The sequence below is a fragment of the Artemia franciscana genome, chromosome 21 (genome assembly GCF_032884065.1).
Source record: "Artemia franciscana chromosome 21, ASM3288406v1, whole genome shotgun sequence".
Classification (NCBI taxonomy): Eukaryota; Metazoa; Arthropoda; class Branchiopoda; order Anostraca; family Artemiidae; genus Artemia; species Artemia franciscana.
This window is the reverse complement of record NC_088883.1, coordinates 7,378,027-7,395,695: the sequence shown is the minus strand read 5'-3', so window position 1 is coordinate 7,395,695 and position 17,669 is coordinate 7,378,027. Positions and strand designations below refer to the sequence as shown.

The window sequence follows — 17,669 nt, the reverse complement described above, 5'->3', positions numbered from 1 at the left end:
TAGTCTTATCCATCAAAAGTTACGAGCCTGAGAAAATTTGCTTTATTTTAGGAAATAGGGGGAAAAACCCACTAAAAGTCGTATAATCTTAACAAAAATCACACCATCAGATTCAGCGTATCAGAAAACCCTATTGTAGAAGTTTCAAGCTCCTATCTACAAAAATGTGGAATTTTTTTTTTGCCAGACGACTGATCACGGATGCGTGTTTATTTGTTTTTTTGTTGCTTTTTGTTGTTTCAAAAAGTATATTTGTAAGAAAGAGTCAAACTTGAGCGTAAACACTGGGACGTTGAGGAGGAGACAACTCCTCTCATATACGGAACATTTTCTGTTCGTTTTTAAGTTTTAATGTTGCCCCTTACTTGTAGTTAAAAAAAAAAATTTGTTATTTGATTTTAGTACAGGAGGGTCAAGGCATAGGTTTGAGCGAGTAGGCCATCTGTAAGATCTTTATTCGTATTCTAATCAGATTTGGTATGCAAGGGTCTTCGATTTTCAGATGGATGCATAAATGGTACCCCATTTCGTATGGAAGTGACCTAACATCTTCCGTAGGGTGCGTATATGGTACACGTTTCAAATCCAAACGGCCTTGGATTCTAAAATCCAAGCGGCCTTGTAAGGTCTATGGAAGTGATCTTACATTTTCGGTTGGATGCGCATATGGCACCACATTTCAAATCTAAACGGTATTGGATTCTAAAATCCAAGCTGCCTTGTAAGGGTCTTTGGAAGTTACCTTACATTTTCGGTTTGGTGCGTATATGGCACCACATTCCATATCCAAGCGGCCTTTGATTCTAAAATCCAAGCGGTCTTGTAAGGTCGATGGGAGTGACCTTACATTTTCGGTTGGGTGCGTATATGGCACCACATTTCAAACCCAAGCCGTCGGTTGTTTTATATTTCTATGTATAGGACATGAAATTTTTAAGCAACATACAAATTATACTGCGACGGTTCTTTAATATATAAAAAATAATCAAGTTCCCAAACAGTTATTATTGAATTCAATAGTTAATTTTGTTTAATACAATAATATCAGAAGACATTATTTCATCTTTCGAACCTAGAAACGATCTTTTATCTCAGTTTGATTGGCTTTGAGTAGCAATTTTCAAAGAAAGGAATTATTGCATTAGCGTATAGCGCAAGAAAGGGAGCGATATTTCGACCATATGACTAATTCAGCAAAATACAATACAAAACCCATAAGAATTGATATAATTAATTGATATAATTAATTAATACAATTAATTTATTAGTAAAATTAATGTAATTAATTAATATAATTAATATAATTAATATAATTAATAAGAACCTAACTCGCTTAAACACTCTACAATAGAATAACTAGTGCCACTACTAACAATTCACAGCAGCACCGTGCCATCTGAGGCCAACTCAGCTAGACACGCTCCTCCTCCATCACAACAGAATAATGATAGAATAAAGACAAACTAAAAACCAAAAGGTGAAAAAAATGTGAAGAAGAAAAACGAGGACAATTCCAGCCAGTAAAAGAAATATGGGCTAACAGGTAGATATTTAGACTGAGGCCTCTTTTCAACCATCCTCTAGTGCACAAAAGTGCACAAAGAGTAAAGAAGAAACAAATAAAAGTCCTAAGAATAAAGCAAACCTTAGACACCAACATTAAATGAAAAGAATTTATTAAAATGGAATAGTTGTGGGCATCAGTCAGGTTCTCACCCTGTTGAGGTTTTTTCAGAGGCTTCACTGTTAATCACGCTCGGATTTGCAATTACAAGAAATCCAAGAAACGGTGAAGGGGGAACTCTTGTTATCCTTGTTTTTTCGGATTTTACATTTTGTCATGCCTGGCAAGTGTGGTCTTTGTCATAATTTGTGAAAGGGGCACTTATCCCCCCCCCCTATGTAGGGTAACTTTTATTCGTTTTAAAACATTCCAGAGATTATCACTCATTAAATTATGTTTCAAGGATTGTTTAAATTAGCCTGTCAGTTTTACAGTTACGTAACTAGGAATCTTAGTAACTAGGAGTTATGTAACTAATTCGTGGCATTTGCTACCTCACTAGCAACCAGAAATACCACTAAAATGTCTGCTAAGGGTTAAAGACATAAAATTTAATGTTCTACAATTACATGTCACTCAGATGAAATTGCCAACAAGGCAAAAAAGGACGGAATTTATGACTGAAGTAAACTCCAGACAACCTTTTTATTGAATTTCGTAAGGGGTTCTAATTCTCTCCATACATGATTTATCTATGTTTTAGGAAAGGGACAGGTAAAGATTCGGACGTTTCGTCAATGGTTTTTGGACGTGTGTTAAGATATTAATTAAAAAGAGAACGGAGGTTTTATAATAAGATGATAAACTACTGTGAGCGGGGACTTCTTGTGATAAGAGGACGTCCTCTTTGTACTACGGTTTATTTTTGTAGGTGAAACTAATTTTGTAGCGGCGAAACAGTACGAAACCACTTTCTGACTATCATTTTAAATGAAAGTAATATTTTAGACAAATGATAATATTTAAAGTGGAGATAAAAGTGGGTGGGATTTTAGGTTAAACTCTACACATTTTAAAAAGTTTAAGTGTCACTTAGAGGAAATGAGGGAATTATTATTCAAAAAGAACTGGTTTTTGATAAATATTAAAACATTTTCTATCGTAACATGGCTGCTTGAAGGGCCTTATTCAGCCTCTGCTCTTACATCACTCCCCTCCCCCTATAATTAAAATTACCAGCTCACAATAGTTTGAGGATTTAGAAAATTACGTTATATTGGGATTATATTACTTATTTGGAACCATTGGAGACTAGGAAGCCTGTCAAGTCTCTGAAAGGATCTAATAATTTAGATTAGCATCTTACATCCCAAATTAATGCCTCAAATGGTCACTCACTTGAAAAAAACTTTAAAAAATATGAACAGGTACAATAGGATGACCTTCATACTCGTACCCCTACCCTACCTCCTCCCTCAAACGGGATACTTAAGACTGTATCAATAATTTTAAATAAATATTATATTTTTTATTTTCACATTTGTGTCCCTCTCAAAATAAACAAATACATAAAAGCTTGAGCACAAAGCACTTATCAATAGTTTCTTGACCCCTCCCCCAGCAATAGACACATATGTAAGTACTCAGAGAGATATCCACACTTTCATTATCTTCATTTCTAGCTTTGAATATTAACTGCATTTTCATCAATAATATGATGTTAAAAAAATTGGAAACTCGTTATATCTATTTAACTCTCTAGTTTTATTGAATATTATTCTATTTCCAAGATCTACTTAGATAGATTTTTTTGGAATTAAAATTTTTAAGGCTATATTATTCAATGGTCATTCAAAGTCGGTCATTAATTCTTTCACTACGAAAATATTCCATATATTTTTCCGTGCATCAAGGGAATTTCGCAATAAATCAATAAAAATCCCACAGGGGATGCTTCAATTCCCTGAAATTCTCACTGAGTTCCACGTGATGACAAAAATAGGAGACGGGTACCCAATCTAGAAAAACTATTGCGGAGAAACACGAGAATCAGTTACTAATACAAAGGATACGATGTAAAGAGCGTGTCATTATAAGAGTGAAAAGGTTGTAAAAAGTAGAAAGAAACAGCGGATCATCTGGTTTGAACACGTCTACCACCAATCCGAAAAAATCATTAACCAGCATGTATCTGCGCTTTAGGAAAACACCTTAGATAAAAGGTAAAAAAAAAAAAAAAAAAAGGTAAAGAATACGGCAATAGACTTTTACAAAACCTACCGGCGGTGCTGAACTCCGTTTCTTGGCCCTTTAGCCAGGAAGTGCAATGGGGAGTTTGGGGTCAATCCCTGTGCTTTTGCACACCCTTCCTGTTTACCTTTTCCAGAATTCTCTAGGTACCCATTTAGAGTTGGGTCGACTCTGGCTGAGCTTACAGAATCACGCCACTGACTCCCGTCCCAAACTACTTCTTACTTCTTACTTATGGTAAAACCGTCCGTCTACTTCTAAGTACGGGAGAGCTGATGAAGCCTGTGTCTTTCTACAAAAAAAGTGAAACGCCTTAGAGGTCAAAGCACAACCCTGCTAGCCACGATCAAGACCAAACTGGAAGTCCTGGGCAATTTTCACCAACAAGGAAGATGAGACTCGTCAGGGTTATAGAATATTCCCCCATCCACCAGGACCCAAAATGGATCCACGTGGTAAAAAACAGTCTGTCAACTTCTAAGTATCGGGAGAGCTGATGAAGCCTGTTTCTTTCTATAAAAGACGTAAGAAGTAAGTAATAGTAGAAGATAGCGATTGTGGACAGTAGGAAAATCAGGCTTCCTTACCCAGTTCCAAGGATAACACAGACCTACCGGGAAGGGACGTCTCTATACTAATCCGATAAAAAAAATCTTAATCGATTCCATAACCCAGACCTAAGGAGACAGGAAGTCTGTCAATTAATATGTTAAAATACTACTGAATTTTTACCATTAATATAGGGCACTGTGGACCATAGATACGAGAAAGTATTTATATTTCATATCTTCGAAAAACACAACTCCGCAACCAAGCAGAGGACCTGACGTCTGACAGCAATGAAAACTTGATTACCACAAAAGGTTTTATCAGTAGGAAAAAAGACTAAATAAAATGCAGTCTACTATCTGGACCAGGAATTCCTAGCCTTTTCTAAGTAAATGTCCCTTTGAATCCGATAATATGATCTGACCCCCTCCCTCTTTAGAACATGCTGCGAGGTTTTGCTGAGCTATTATATGACAAACGTACTATATTAGACAATAACTTGATATTATTCCTTCTTTAAAATATTCTTTTGCACACTTGGAGGCAATGCCGTATCAAGGGGGATTAGGGGGCTTGAATTCCCCTAAATGCTCGTCTGACTCGTAAAAACGTAGCAAAAATGAACATAAACAAAATTTGTATATGTTTTTTAAAGTCTTTTTTGTAAAAACCCCGAAAATGAACCTGGACACAGCCCTGCTTGGAGGTGAGTGTACCCCGGTCGCGAGCCCTTGGTCTACATAAACAAGGTGGTACCTTCAGAAGGCGAATTTTCTTGCCTGGAATTTGGGCTAACCATTACATATATAATAAGATTTCAATACATTGAACATAATTTTTAATTTGAAGACTTCAGTAAAACCTTTAAGGCCAGGGGGAGGGGGGAAGACGTTGAATCACCAAGTAACCAGTTATATGTGCAGCTTATGCAAAAATTTATCAGCTTAAGCTTATTCAGGATTTTCATTATTCACTTTAATATTTAATACAATTTCTGTTAGGGGACGTAAAAGAAATTATACTGTTACAGCACCGATGATATCAAAACGGTGAATTTTTTTTTTATTCCTGGACCTATCTTAGGTCTATTAATGCCGAAAAACTACGATTTCTAAGATTTTTCTTTTGATTATTCGGAAATAATTGGGGTACAATGCTGAACCGCGGAAATAGATAAGCAAAACTAATCAGTTTAACGTGACGATCCTGTAGTAGTAAATTGATCTCTGCTTGGTAATACAGACTCAGAGTTCTAACTTAGTTTCATAAGCCCACCACAGGTCCGGAATTTGATTACGGTGATGAGATTATGAGAAATTGTCTCCAAAACCGTTCAAGCCAGAAGAAGAAGAAATTGTTTTTTGAATTGGATTTTAAAGTTAGCTGGTTCACTATATGTTTTTCTTCTTTTCTGCCCTGCAGTGGTGAGGCAGGATCAGTCTCTTCTTGGTAATAATGCACCAGAAGTTTGAACTCAGCTTCATAAGCTCAGTACTGACCAGGGTTGCCAACTTGCATACTTTTCGTGAGAAATGCATTCTTTTTTACCTCTTAGGTGATACAGAAAAGTAAAAATCGCTCTTTTTGCGTGTCATTTTTCATTCGCTATAAACATCAGTATTAAGCAACTTCGTCAGATGTTCATTTAACACAAGGAACAGGGTTGTCAACTTGCAAGCTTTGAGGGCGAAACGCACTTCTTTTCACCTCATAGGGGATGCAAACATTTTTTGAGTTAGACTCCTTTTAAGCAAATATCACAGTTTTTTGCCTTGATTTGCATTGTTTTTAGACATTGGCAGCTGGCAACCGTGCTACAGACCCGGAATTTGATTCTGGTGAAGACATACTGTGAAATAGTTTCCATATTAATCCAAAAAAAGGAAACAATATATAAAAAAAACCATATGGTAGCAGTGTTTTGATTTTCTGTAATTGTTCTTCCAATTTCAGTAATCAGGAATAAATGGTATACAGTTAAGAATACAAATCCCGGTAAATCATAGCACTGGTGGCTCATTCCGGAGATAATACCCAGCAGAACATTAAGAAACTGGTGGCAAGAGCCTTCGCAACAGCAGTGGCGTAATTTCCTCAAAATCCAGGGGGGAGTTGGAGCCAAATCGAATGAAAATCACAGTGGAAACTCAAAAATGAGCCTAATAGTACCAAAAAGATAAAGATCTACTAAGAAAACTGACCCGTTTCTGTGGATGCTTGAATTATGCAGGAATATCTTACTTTTGACAAGATTTTTGAAGAAACTAAATTTTAGCTGAGGGAGGGGGGAGAAACTGAGGACTGGGGAGGAAGGTTGGGGCAAAACGAGGTCTAGGATTGACAGTTGCCCCCTGCCCCATATTAAATTACGCCCTGCCCAACAGGTTTACAGATAAATATTAATAGGACGAAGTCGTTGCTGAAACATGTCATTACAACACTAGCAGCAGGTTCCAAGGCTGGGGATACAAAAATTGAAGAAGAATTCAGGCTATACTACTTCACAGCTAGAAGATATGCTACTGAATACTGTGCTAAAACTGGAGTCCCTTCAGCTCCAGTATTATAAAAGAGTGTTTGTTCTACATCAGACAACTCATTCACAGATTCTGAAAGGTGATATGGGCCTATTTTCTTTAAAGCTACGTAGGTATATTTTAATGCTTAGATTCTGGTTGAAGTTAACCAAGAGTAATGAAGATAGACTAGTAAGAGTGGCATATGAAGAGATGTTGAAATGTGGTTTAAAAACCTCGTGGCCATCCCAAATTAAATCATTACTAGAAAAAGTAGGAATGCCTTATTTATGGAATAATGGTCTTTGCTCTAGTGATGTACCAATAAATTTAGAAAGCCAGGTACGATTTATATTAGAGAGTCAGGTAATTCAGCATTGGCAAGGGCTGGTTTTAGATTCTACAACCCTACAACATTATAATCAGGCAAAACCTAGTTTTGGAGAGGAAGTTTATTTTAAATTTAATTTACCGGCTATGATTCTACGTCGTTGGATTCGTCGTTGGGAGTATATATAGATAAATCCTTAATAAGAAGAAAAAGTTTTATATGACTAATTTCTTTTGTAGTTAGATTAGGCACTTTTTGCGTTGAATTCTGTTTTTTGTGCGTGTTCGTACTGTTAATTTCCTTGCTTGTTTGTTATTTATTTATATTTTTATATGGGTTTTTGAAATACACCTATCTATCTATCTATCTATCTATTGAGGAACTTTTGGCAAAAACATCCCCAATAGGCTTAAGATTAATGCTGAAAGTCGATTTTGAATGACGCCAAAAAGAATGAGGCCAAGATCAAGGAAGTTGATGAATGAGCAGTAAATTAATTCAAAAGAAGAATACATGCAACGGAATATGGAGGAATAGGCGGCACAAGTCTTATCAGGAGGCGTACAAAAAAGGCTAATGAGACAAATTCGATAACGAATGGCGTCTTAACCACACTAGCCGCAGGTTTTTAAAGTTGGGGATGCCAATTCACAAAAATCTAGGAGGGCGGAAGGGGTAAAATGTATTCTCAAAATCCAGGAAGGACGATCAATATATGTAACTTTTTTCTATTTTCCAGCAAAAATACTAAGAAACGAGATTTCTCATAATTTAGGTGAGACAAAATATCTAGACAAGGGCCAATTGCCTCAGCCCCTCTCTCCCTGCCTCCTCCCCCAACTGGCACCATTATGTTGAGTGGAGCATTGGTGGAGGAAATTGGTGAGAAAAGCTTCTAGACGAAGTCGATGCTGAATAGCGGCATAATTACACTAGCAACAGGTTCTAAATTTGGAGATATCGAAATAAAAGAAACAGATGAACCAACATCTCCAAATGAGAAGATGAGCAACAGAACAATGAGGAATTGACGTCAAAATCCAACTAAACATTCTTACTGATGAGAGTTCACAAGACAATATTGACGTCGACTGATATCTTTATTACACTAGTATCAGATCGTGAAGCTCAGAATGCCGAAGCCAAAAAATCTAGTAAATATATGTGCGGGCACTGCTTTAACTCAAAATACGAAGATTTTGCAAAAAGCGAATGGGTACTTGATTCATTTTTGTATTGAATCTATCGGCTGAATCTGAATTAATTCATAGAAAACACTCACGCACAAGGCTGCTACAGAGAATTAAAAAAAATCGAGGATTTACTTGCAAATGATTTTGAAGTTAGAAGAAAAAATCTTAAGTCATAACAATATTTATAGCATATACATTAACATTAGACATAGAGTCCGTTTAATGCAAAAGATAATAAGAGTTGGCTAGGACAGTTTCTAGCTAATGCCTCCCAAGCTCAAACTGCTACAGATAATTTTACATAATTCTAAGATTCACCTACAAATGATTCTAAAGTTAGAGAAAAATCTCAACATATTAAATACTTACTATAGAACATTTACATATTTAAAAAAAATAAAATTTACATATTAAATACTTACTATTAGAACAGGTGACCTTAGGTAACGAAAAGATTGATCAGGTTGGGAGCTTCAGTTACCTTGGTAGTATTATTAGTAAAGATGGTGGGAGCAGTGAAGATGTTAAAAGTAGAATAGCTAAAGCTCAGGGTGTTTTTTCACAGTTAAAAAAAGTTTGGAAGAATAGAAAGATAAGCCTACAAACCAAGATTAGAATATTGGAAGCTACAGTGATGACAGTGGTCAAATATGGCTCTGAAGCATGGACACTCCGAAAAGCAGATGAAAATTTACTAGATGTTTTCCAGAGAAATTGCCTACGGATTGTTCTGGGTACCCGGCTGACTGACCGTATTTCAAACAGTAGGTTGTACGAAAAGTGTGGTTCAATCCCGCTTTCTGGGGCTATAATGAAAGAAAGGTTGAGATGGCTAGGCCACGTTCTACGGATGAAGGATGACAGATTACCGAAGATTGTCCTTTTTGGCCAACCTTCTGGGGCTACACGGAAAGCAGGTCGTCCTTGTCTGGGTTGGGAGGATGTCATAAATAAGGATTTAAAGGAAATGGGAACTTCCTGGGAGGGTGTAAAGAGGGAGGCTTTAAATAGATTAGGTTGGAGGAGGAGCGTGCGTAGCTGTGTTGGCCTCAGGCGGCTTGGTGCTGCAGTGAGTTATTAGTAGTAGTAGTAGTATTAAATACTTAAAACATATACATTTAATATGCTTTTTGAGAGTAATGTTGATATATATATATTTTTGCCGAGATCCCCAGCTCGAGGCTGAATTTTTCAGATCTAGGGAACATCCTATAGAGTCGGAGCCCTCTTCTAGCATCTCCAATATATCTGCTCTGGACTTGATCCAGAATTTTATGACGAATGCAAGCTCTGTGATAAGATGGCTGTAGAAAATATTAAGAAAAAAAAGGTAAACTTACTTTCCAACTATTAGGATTTCTCTGGAAGATGCTTGTGGGCGTATTCTTCTCCAAAGATCAAGGGTGAATAAAGTTGAAGCGCTATTGAAAATAGAACTTAGGTCAGACATTAAAGCTGCAAGCATCACTGCCATCATAGCGCCCCTCATACCTGAAAACAATTTAGAAAATTACTAGTTTTAGAGATATAATTGTACAAATTAGAAGTATATTGAAAATATGTGTGTAAGTTCAAACATTAAAGCTGCAAACATCACAGCCATCATAGCATCTATCATTCCCGAAAAGGATTTTGAGTATACTAGTTTTAGGAATATGATTATACAAATTAGAATTATGTTGAAAGTGTATGTGTAAGGTCAGACATAAAAGCTGCAAAAATCACTACCACCATAGCTCCTCAAGTTCCTGATAACAATTTTGAAAATTACTAAGTTTAGAAACAGTTGAAAAAGAACTGATTTGTGAAAAAAAGTTAAAAGCTCCTTTTTCATAAAAAAAAACTTATAAGACGTCAGATCAGCTGTCAGGTGTGCAGGTTAGGAGTTAAGTGGACTTATAGAAGATACATTCTTCTTTATTCTAGTTGAAACAAAGTGCAAATCTATCATTAACAGAAGTAAATATATTATTGCTATTATTTACTAATGCATTAACAGGGGCAGTTTTGGCCTATCTAGCACACGGGGAAAATCTTGATTAGCCCCCCCAAGCTTCCAAAAATTTTTCTGGTAATATTTAACAAAATTTTCATTTATTAACAAAATTTCCATTTATTAATGAATTTATTTTTTTAATTAAATTTGGCTTTTCCTACTTCTTAAGGGTAAAGATATGGGAAAAATGAAAATTTCAGATTCAATTTGCTTCTTTCTAGTACCAACAGCGCCCTCTGTTTTATTTTAATAAAAATACAATGGTGAAAAGTAAAAACCTGTTATAAATATTAGATTATTTATCTGAAATTCTTTACCTCAAAAATTTCTGTACCCACGGCAGTTTCATCCTTAGAAACCTATTTTGAAAAGGTAGCCAATTTAAGGTAGACTTTGGGTAGAAGTTTTATACTAGTCAAAAACACTGCTGTTTCTGCCTAGGTACTGGATCGAAATAACTCTTCCCCTTTCCTTAATTTTTTGTAATTTAGACAATTTTCGATTTCGTCAAAAAGCTGAATTATTACGCAGGTGTCTGATGAAAATATCTCCTTTCCCTTCTTGTTCGCAGTTTAGATAAATCCTCCCTCTTACAAAATAACTCAATTCCTACGTACTTATGTCTAATGAGAATGTCTGGAAATGTTTCATCAAAATGTGCACTGGAATCTTCAAGGATTTGACACTGAATTATTCAACAAAGGCCGCATTTATTTCTGGGGTTCAATATTTCTACGGTTCTTTTATCCATAGTTTGTCCTCTCCGCTACTTGTAAATACAATCAATCAAATCTTTTTGGCGACCATCCAAAAAAATAATTTGAGCATAAAGTTTGGCATATAAAAACTTGGACAAGTTTTGTTTCTTTAGAAACTATCAGCCAACCTCTCGAAAATAATTAAACTTGCATCCTACGCTCTTCAAAAGTAAACGACATTATTCACCTGTTTTTCTAAGAAAAGTCGCCTCTCTTGACGTTGTTAAACTTCAAAGGACGGCATTTAATTTCTATGGCGAGCATTAATACATAGAGACTAGAAATTGGTGGAGACGGGCCTTGAGGGGTCCAGAACTTCTGCCTCAAAGTTGACAAATTGTACTTACAGAAATATATATTAGGTTTTTCTTCAAACTCACCTGAAATTACCCTATTTCTCTTACATAATTTTCGTCTTCTTCTTCTTGATTAGTATTCCTCATCGTGAACATGCCTATTCTGAGCTTTTAACTTTTTGTGGGTTCAACTGTCTGAGATTTGTGGGCTTGATTGACCAGCGGCGTCTTTTACCTCTTCTGCAACCTGGATATTTGGAGCCAGTGCCCGACAGGTAAATCATTATGAGCGCTAAGGGCCTTCGATCAGCTTATCTTCCATAGTTTCTACTAATCCATTTTTATGACATCCTTGTGGAATTCTTTTACACTTCTATTTCGACATGTAGATTAGAAATCTAGGTCCGTCAATTATTCTGGTGTCAAAAGCCCTTATGGGTAACTTTTCTCCCACAGATATCTATTTTGGTATTGTCAAACTAGGAAAGATTTTGAAGTATCTTTCACTCAAATCGAACTTCTGGGATGGAATATTCTAACTTCGGGAGCAAAGTATTCTTTATCTTTTTAGGAAAATTTACAACAACAAGATTCATTTCAACAGGTGTGTCCCTATTATATAATTTATCAAAGGCAAGTCGAGTGGCGCAAGCGGTTTTTTTTTGCCAGTTCCTTGACTGTAAGGCCGTTAAAAGTCGATATTGAGAACAGTCAAGGGCCATTGCAGTGCTATCTAACATAGCTTCATCTAATATAGCGTCTCTTGAATTAACAAAGTCATATGCTCTTTGGCCTACATAGCAAGATACCCCTTCATCCCATTGCAAAAGATTCAGGACGCCGTAACTGAACTTTTACTCTGTATCATATCGATCATCATCTTTGTTTGACGTTTCTTGGGGATAAGGTTCATGACATTATCCCTAGTATTGTCGTCACCGTAGCGCGTTATCCACCCCACTGCCTGGCATAAAGCTCAGTGATTTCCCCACTCCTTTGTCATTTTGAGGTGCACTGTTGTTTCCTATGCTGCTTAGGGACAGAGATTCAAGCGTTATTGCCTGGAGCTCCACCACCACCATAGAAAATTTAAGACCTTTTAGTTGTTGTAGTCCTTGCTCTTGTAGTACCACTTTAATCCTTGTAGCACTAAGTGGTTTCTTATTTCGATAAATCCATGTTAAAATACCAAAATATAATTTTTTTTTGTTTAGAAGCACGGGTAGCGTCAGATGATTTGCCCCCAACCACGCATTGCACTCCCGACCGAAGGCAATGAATGAGTAGATCGGTTCCTGCCCAACGCAGACCGCTGGTCAGCACGCGAAAACTTTTATATAGAGCATGGGCATCTTATGCCCATGGGCAATTTTGGCTCTTGGATCACTAATGAAAATTGGTCCCCTGTGTACCAAACAAATGATGTCGACTTCAAGGCTTTGTCCCTCCAAAATTTATTGAGGAGTAATTATGAAGCCCATTTTCTGGTGAAAAAAAATTAAAATATGCTCTACCGATAAACCTTACATTAGGCCTACTGCGACTTTTAAAAAACTAATTAGGAAAAAAAAAATCAATTTGTTCAAGCAAGGACATATCACACAGGCTAATGATCTAAGAAAGTTCCTGAAGAGAAAATTGAGAAAGGCAGCTTCTGAGTATTACAATAGTAAGGTTAAGGATCTGTATTCTAACAAACCAAAACAATGGTACAGGAAGACTAAAGAGATTTGCGGAAAAAATCCTGTTGAAGTTAATTTTCATTTCCCTGAGCCCCCTTACAAGATAGCCAACGATTTGAACCTGCATCTTGCGTCCATAGTACAAAGTCACCCCCCTTTCACTGGCTCAGGTCAAACCATTCCTCCCTCCACCTCTTTCCCCCAAATTTCTCCCTCTGATGTTATAAATAAAATCCGAAAGCTCAAAAACCAAGTACCTGCCCATTAGACATCCCAATTGACTTGATTAAAGCCTTTTCAGACACAATTGCCGGACCTTTATCTGATATTTTCAACCAAATTACAAAATCTGGTAAATTCCCAAGTTGATGGAAACTAGGTTTTATAACACCCATCCCAAAGAAATCTTCCAGTCTGACTATAACCAAAATGCGTCCTATTACACTCACTCCAGTTTTTTCTAAGCTTTACGAAGGGTTCCTTTGTGACTGGCTTAAAATTAAAATTATACCACGCATTGACATCCGACAGTTTGGTAATTTAAGAAAAACCTCCACTACCCATTACCTCGTACACTTGATTCACACGATCCTAAGTGAACCAGAGAAACCAAATGTTTTGCTAAACCTGGTTTTAGTCGATTTCCAAAAAGCGTTTGACTTAGTTGAGCACACTATCCTAATTTGTTTACAACAGGATAACTTTGAAATTGACCCACTTTTAGTAAATATTGTTAAATCGTTCCTTTCAGACAGATTACAAGTTGTAAAATACAAAAATACCTTCTCTAGCCCCCTCCCTAGGTACTGTGGAATACCTCAAGGAACCTTATTGGAACCACTATTATTTCTTGTCATGATTAACGAAATTGGCAAGGAATTCCCCCAAAGATGGAAATATGTGGATGACTTGTCGATCCTTGAAGTATGTCATAGGAATATTAAAAGTGACCCCGTTGAAATCCTAACCCAATGTTCGGATGAATCTAAATATGACAGTAAATCCCACTAAATCACAGATAATGACGATCAACTTCTTGAAATCTACTCCTGCTTTTTGCGACCCGATCCCAAGCGAAATGCTAGTGAAACATGTTAAGCTTCTTGGTGTCACAGTTTCTAATGATCTTAAGTGGGACACACATGTTTCCAACATTGTTAAACAAGCAAATGTTTCACTATCCATTTTTAAGCTGCTAAACAAATTTAATTGTCCTAAAATACATTCCCTCCGTGTTTACTTATCCTTTATCAGGCCGTTATTGGAATATGCATGTCCGGTCTGGCATTCGCAACTTTCAAATGAACTTAGTGACAAAATCGAGTCGGTCCAAAAGCGTTCGCTCAGGATCATTTACAAAGAAGACAAAATTCCATACTCCTTCCTCCTTAAAGCTGCACGCATTACCTCCTTAAAAGAAAGGAGGTGAAAAATTTGCCTACTTTTCACTAAATCAGTCATTCCCAATCCCCGTACTGAGGACTTACTCCCTGATTTTCACAATCCCATTAGACTCCGATTCCCCCGGTCAGCCTCCTTAGCAATCCCAACTTACTCTCCGATCCATGCTGTTACAGAAAGGTTTCGTAAAAGTTTTATACCCTTTATTCTGGAACACCTTAATAACAATTCGTGATTATGTACTTGCCAGATTCCCCTTTTCCTCTATGGCCGTTTTTATTCTTTTTTGATTTACTGCAATGTTTTTGTAATTTAAGTGTTAAGTTTACTGATTTGCCCTTTATCTTTGATGATTTTGTTTTTTTAATTCCTTTTAATTTTAAGTGTTTGACTTAATGTACTGTTTTGAATTTTTTTTTTCTTAGCTTTTACTGACATATAAAGCAAATTCGGGTCTATAGAGCTTGTGATAGTCTTTTGAAAATAAATATTATTTTATCTCTCATCTTATAAGGATGGAAACTGGCCCCAGTGCCAAAGGGAAAAAACCTCCGCACCCTCTAGCGTTTGATGTCTTGATTTAACACAATACTGCAACACGGTTATCTTATCAGCCGCTTTTAAATACAGTGGAGAGTAAATAAAGCGAAATTTTGTCTCCAGCAAGCTTACCAGAACTAGCTTACTTAACCTGCCAAGATTTTCCCAAAGCAACTTAGATCTACTTTGTATAGACTATGTTTTGTGCAGATTAGATATTGTATTAACATAAACCTAGAAAATAAAAAATGCTAATTAATTATCACTTACAGAGGGATTTCAGTTTCAATACTATTACATAATAGGTTATTCGTATCGAATATCTAATTTTCTAAGAAATGATCTACTTTTCATAATGAAGTCACCGATGTTACACTGTCAGCATCGGTGACATGCTGGAGATTCGAAATTCAATCGAATCTCCAGAAATAGACCCGTCTTGCCCCCCCCCACCCAATATAAATGATGGAGCTACGATTCTGACTGCCAATGACGTTAGTAGTTTTTAATCCCCATTTTTCCATATCAAATCACCTTAAATCTAACTCTTTTAAGTTTCGCATTCTCTTTGCCTTCTAAATGAGTTGACCACTCATTGAATCAGCTTCATGTCGCAGCAGAGGCGTTCAATTCCATCCCGTTGGGGGGTCCTCACTGCTTCACTTCAGGAGGGTGAACTGTTAAAAGTAATTACTTGCTAGACGCAACAAGTCAAGATAATTTGTTTGGTTATTTTCGTAGGAAAAATGGAGAAACTAACGAAGCATGTAATATTAGAGATAAAAATAGACTTTCTCGTCTGCATATAAAAAATTATTAGATTAAAAAAAAATAGATTTTAAAGCTTTTCTCTTGCAAAAGCTGTCCTGAAGTCCTGAAGGAAGAGGCAGCAAAAGTGGGGCTGAAAATCAACTGGCTCAAAACTAAGATTATGGCAATTGAACCCCCAGGTCCAGTCTCGCACCCTGATACCATAACTGTCTGCGGAACACTTGTTGAAGTCGTTAAAAACTTCACTTACCTCGGCTCTGTGCTGTCCAATGATGGCTCCGTAGACGAAGAGGTATGCAGCCGAATATCGAAAGCCTCTTCCATCGTCGGTAGACTCAACAGTCTATGGAGAATGCCGCACATCTCAAGGCGTACGAAAATGCGAATCTATAACGCATCCGTAAGCTCCGTCCTGCTCTACGCGGCGGAAACCTGGCCCCTCAAATCAACCATCCTTAAAATGATAGACGTCTGTCAGACGAAACAGCTTCGCCGGATCGAGGGATTCCGGTGGGATGATTTTGTAAGCAACGCAAGGTTGCTTACTCTCACCTCCAAGGTGCCATTCTCCGTCCAGATAGCGCAGAGGTCTCTCAGATGGTTCGAACACCTCCTACGAATGCCGACATCAACGCCAGCCCGAATAGTGTACGACTTCGACCCAAAAGCCCATGGCTGGTCTCGCCCGAGGGGCAGACCTCGGACAAGGTGGAAAGACAGCCTCGACAACTTCTTGGTGATGGCCAACATTGCTGTCGACGAGGCGCCTCATTTAGCAGCAGACCGGTCCGCCTGGAGAAGTCAAGTTGCGAAGCTCTCTACGCCGCACCCCATGCGGCAGGAGCCTTAAGTCAAGTAAGTCAAGTCTCTTGCAAAATGAGTATATTCAGTACTTTAGTTATGAAAAGTAAATAAGTGGTTTGGTGTCATATAAATTGCTATATAAATGTTTTTTTTCACTGCGAAGCTAAAAAAACAAAAAAAAACAAACAAATAAGCGCAGATTCCGAAATGAAAAGTCTACCACTCTACTTCTTTCACTTTGATTCTTTTTTTTAGGTTCAGGCTGAGGGTCAATTTCTTAATGTAAAGAATGCTGTGCTGAGGGCTGGATAAAGAGCGATTGGTGCGAATGGGCCCAACCAGACCCCGCATTTGAAAGGGCTCCGCATAACAATCAAATGAACAAAAAAAAAAAAAAACAGATTCTGAAATTTAAAGCAAATTATTTTTGACGATAAGAGGTGAATAATGAGTCATTCCAATAATGAAAAACATATTTATTTTAAGTTTGCAATACTGGATAAAATTTATTAATGTGTTTATTATTATATAATATACACTCCATAACATAGAAAACTGATAATCCTAAAAGTTCTTACAACTGTGCAGGTATATTATATTAAAATATTTAATATATCAGAGGCTCGCAAAAAAAAAATCCAATCAGGCCGGCACCTATTCAATCCGGGCCTGGCTGTCATGAAAAGACAATTCTGAATTCAGGAAGTGGTATAGGAGATTGAATTAACATCCGTGCATACTTCAGGACCATACAGTAGCTTGGATTGAAATCGGAGAGGATGCGGTAGTCTCTGAGGCAAATTTGAGGTACATAAAAGCCTGGCTTTTTTCAAAATCGTCATCGTCAACGAGTTCCACAGGATTTCAGCGTCTCCGATTAAATTTTACATAGAACTGCGAATGTTCACGAGCAGAAAAAGATTTCGTGTACCAGACACTTAATATTTGCTATTTCGCTCCTTTTCTTTGAGGATTTTTCCTAACAATTTTCATTCAAGTTTTTTGTTTTCACATGGACAATTCTAGTCAGGAAAGATGAATTATTTATTCTGTATCAAAGGAATACTCAAAGCGAATG

The 17,669-nt window shown here is 37.0% G+C and overlaps 1 protein-coding gene across 2 annotated transcripts in view; it reads right to left on the bottom strand.

Moving 5' to 3' along the window:
* LOC136040640 (sodium/mannose cotransporter SLC5A10-like) overlaps positions 1-17,669 on the bottom strand; it is a 141,972-nt gene that overhangs the window by 30,361 nt on the left and 93,942 nt on the right. For both annotated transcript variants that reach the window (XM_065724920.1, XM_065724921.1), the window contains exon 8: positions 9,684-9,834. In XM_065724920.1, coding sequence (XP_065580992.1) covers positions 9,684-9,834 — 151 coding nt within the window. The remainder of the gene's footprint in view (positions 1-9,683; positions 9,835-17,669) is intronic.